At 30.7% G+C, this 2,519-nt stretch overlaps 1 protein-coding gene across 1 annotated transcript; it reads left to right on the top strand.

The window, feature by feature from the left end:
* Positions 1–1,260, top strand: LOC124943813 (putative clathrin assembly protein At1g25240). The gene has a single exon (XM_047484284.1). It carries the CDS (start codon positions 1–3, stop codon positions 1,126–1,128), a length of 1,128 nt encoding a protein of 375 aa, XP_047340240.1. The 3' UTR covers positions 1,129–1,260.
* The last annotated feature ends 1,259 nt before the right edge of the window (positions 1,261–2,519 follow it).

Genomic DNA, 2,519 nt, shown 5'->3' with positions numbered 1-2,519 from the left:
ATGAAGCTCTGGAAAAAAACAACCGGAGCTATCAAAGACCAAAACACCATTTTCATCGCCAGCCTATCTTCACGTCGAATCTCCATTCATAACAACATCGACATTCAAGCCTTAGTTATCAAATCAACAAGCCATAATGAATATAAAATCGATTACCGTAATAGTCATCGTATTTTCCGTTTGATTCCTCAATCTCCCGCCAAACATCTTCAAACGTTTACATGGGCTTTAACGATTCGAATGGAGAAAACCCGCGATTGGGTTGTTGCACTTAAGGGACTTATATTAATGCATGGTGTTCTTTGTTGTCGAGTTCCTGCTGTTCATAAACTTGGTCGTCTTCCTTTCGATTTATCAAGTTTCAACGATGGTCATCTCTCTGGTACTAAATCATGGCCGTATAATACATTCATCAGATCATACTTTGCTTTTCTTGATTCGAAATCAGATCTGTTCTCGAGCTTTGTTCGTGAAGAGAAGAAGAATAAGGATGTTGTTTCGATGGAACCTAAACAACATGTAAAAGCGATGAATCTGTTCCGTTTGCATAAACTCCAGATCCTTTTAGATTTACTCATTCAGATCAAACCTGAATCAATGGAGATCGTTCAGATCTTGATCCTAGAAGCGATGGACAGCGTGATCATCGAAATCTTCGACGTTTATAGTAAAATATGCAACGGTATCGCTCAACTATTACCCACGATCGACGTATCAAACAGAAATGAATCGCTACAGACGTTGAAAATACTTCGCAAAGCAACCCAGCAAGGAGATAAACTGAGTGATTACTTCGAGATGTGTAGGAAGATTGGAGTAATGAAAGCGTCTGAACAGCCGGTGATTCCGATTATACCTATTGACGAGATCAGAGAGCTTGAGCGAGCGATTAACGAGGAGAAAGCGATTGTAAAGATGGATGAGAATGAGAGGATTAGTGAGAGTAGATCAAGGAATGATTTTTATACTATAATTACAGATGAATGGGAAGTGTTTGATGAGAATTTGATAGGAATTGAGAATGGTGATGAGAATCAATTGGCCATTGTTGAACCTTGGTATGATTCTTGTGGGAGTTCATGTGGAAGAAAGTGTGAAGAATTGCCAGATTTGATTAGTTTCTTGTAGCAGAAATTCAAATTTTTGATTTTTGGGGGGTTTGATTTGGTTCCATTGGTTTGATGTCATAAGGAAACAATTCATTCTTTTGTATTAAATGGAAAGATTATATTATATATTAATATATTTAAATTATACAGTTTTAACTTAATATTTTAGACTCATTATTACTCAATATATTAGTATTTCAGACTCATTAACAAATATTATTAAATTAATTAATATATACATGATTATAAAAATATTAAAGAAAAAATATTCAGCCCAAATCCAGTTCATGGACGTGGATAAAAATATTAGAGATATACTAGTTTAATATATCATTACATAATTATATGTATTTTAAATAATAAAGAAAAGATATTCAGCCCAAATCCAGTTCATGGACGTGGATAAGTAGTTGAATATATAATATATAATAAAAATAAAAAATGAATTCGATTTTTTATTTGATTTCCGAATTAAAACCTAAACTAAAAACTGTATTTAAATTTGATTAATTTAGAATTCAATTCGAAAACTGATAATGATAAAATGGTTAAATTTTCAATTTAGATCAAATATTGTACACATTTATTCAATTTATAATAATATAGTGCATTATTTAGAATATGTATAATAGCTCAGACTCATAGCTAAAGAGTTAAAGGGAGAAATCAACATCACGAGTTCTAGTCTTGCCATTAAAAAAATATAGTAGGCATATTAAAATAAATGGTTTATTTTAATTGCTTAATAAATTTAATATTTTTAATTTAAAACATAAACCTTTTAGTTAAATAATAATATTTTTTTAAATTTTGTTAGTATTAATATAAATAATTATATGTTAATTTTAAGTTAGGCTAGTTGTTTTTTTTAAACTGTTAATATCATTTCATTAAAAATCTCAAAAGTTGAAGAATCAAGAATCAAAACTAGACAAACTCAAATATGATTAAAAGGTGACAATCAAAATATCTTAAAAAATTGATTAAAAGGTGACAATCAAAATCAAACAACAGAGATAACAAATGAAAAGATTACAATCAAAATCAGATCCTAACTGCCCCAATCAGAGTATTTATTTCCATATAAACATGTTGCTTCATAAGACCTTCTTTCCCTCATCTTGCGATGTAAGGAGATTGAATTGAAGAAGATGACGAGCTTTGCTTATTCCCATTATATAATAGTTTTTTGTATGAACCTGTACTAATCTGATAGAAAGAGTTCTTTTTCAGGACTTCAAGGTTCTTATCTTTGCTGTCATCTGCTTGAATTTTAGGATTCTTGCATTTGTTTCTTTCAACATTAGCTTTGATATTCTATGCATCAACCTTGGTATCCTCTACTTTAACTTGATTAGTTTGAGTATCTTCCTCTCTAGTTTTCTCTACTACAACTTGACTTGTTTGAGA

The sequence above is a fragment of the Impatiens glandulifera genome, chromosome 6 (assembly GCF_907164915.1).
Source record: "Impatiens glandulifera chromosome 6, dImpGla2.1, whole genome shotgun sequence".
Classification (NCBI taxonomy): Eukaryota; Viridiplantae; Streptophyta; class Magnoliopsida; order Ericales; family Balsaminaceae; genus Impatiens; species Impatiens glandulifera.
This window is presented reverse-complemented; position numbering and strand designations above follow the sequence as displayed.

Bases quoted from the DNA above. Each gene is read 5' to 3' on its own strand.
- LOC124943813 (XM_047484284.1), top strand. From the start codon at position 1: ATGAAGCTCTGGAAAAAAACAACCGGAGCTATCAAAGACCAAAACACC.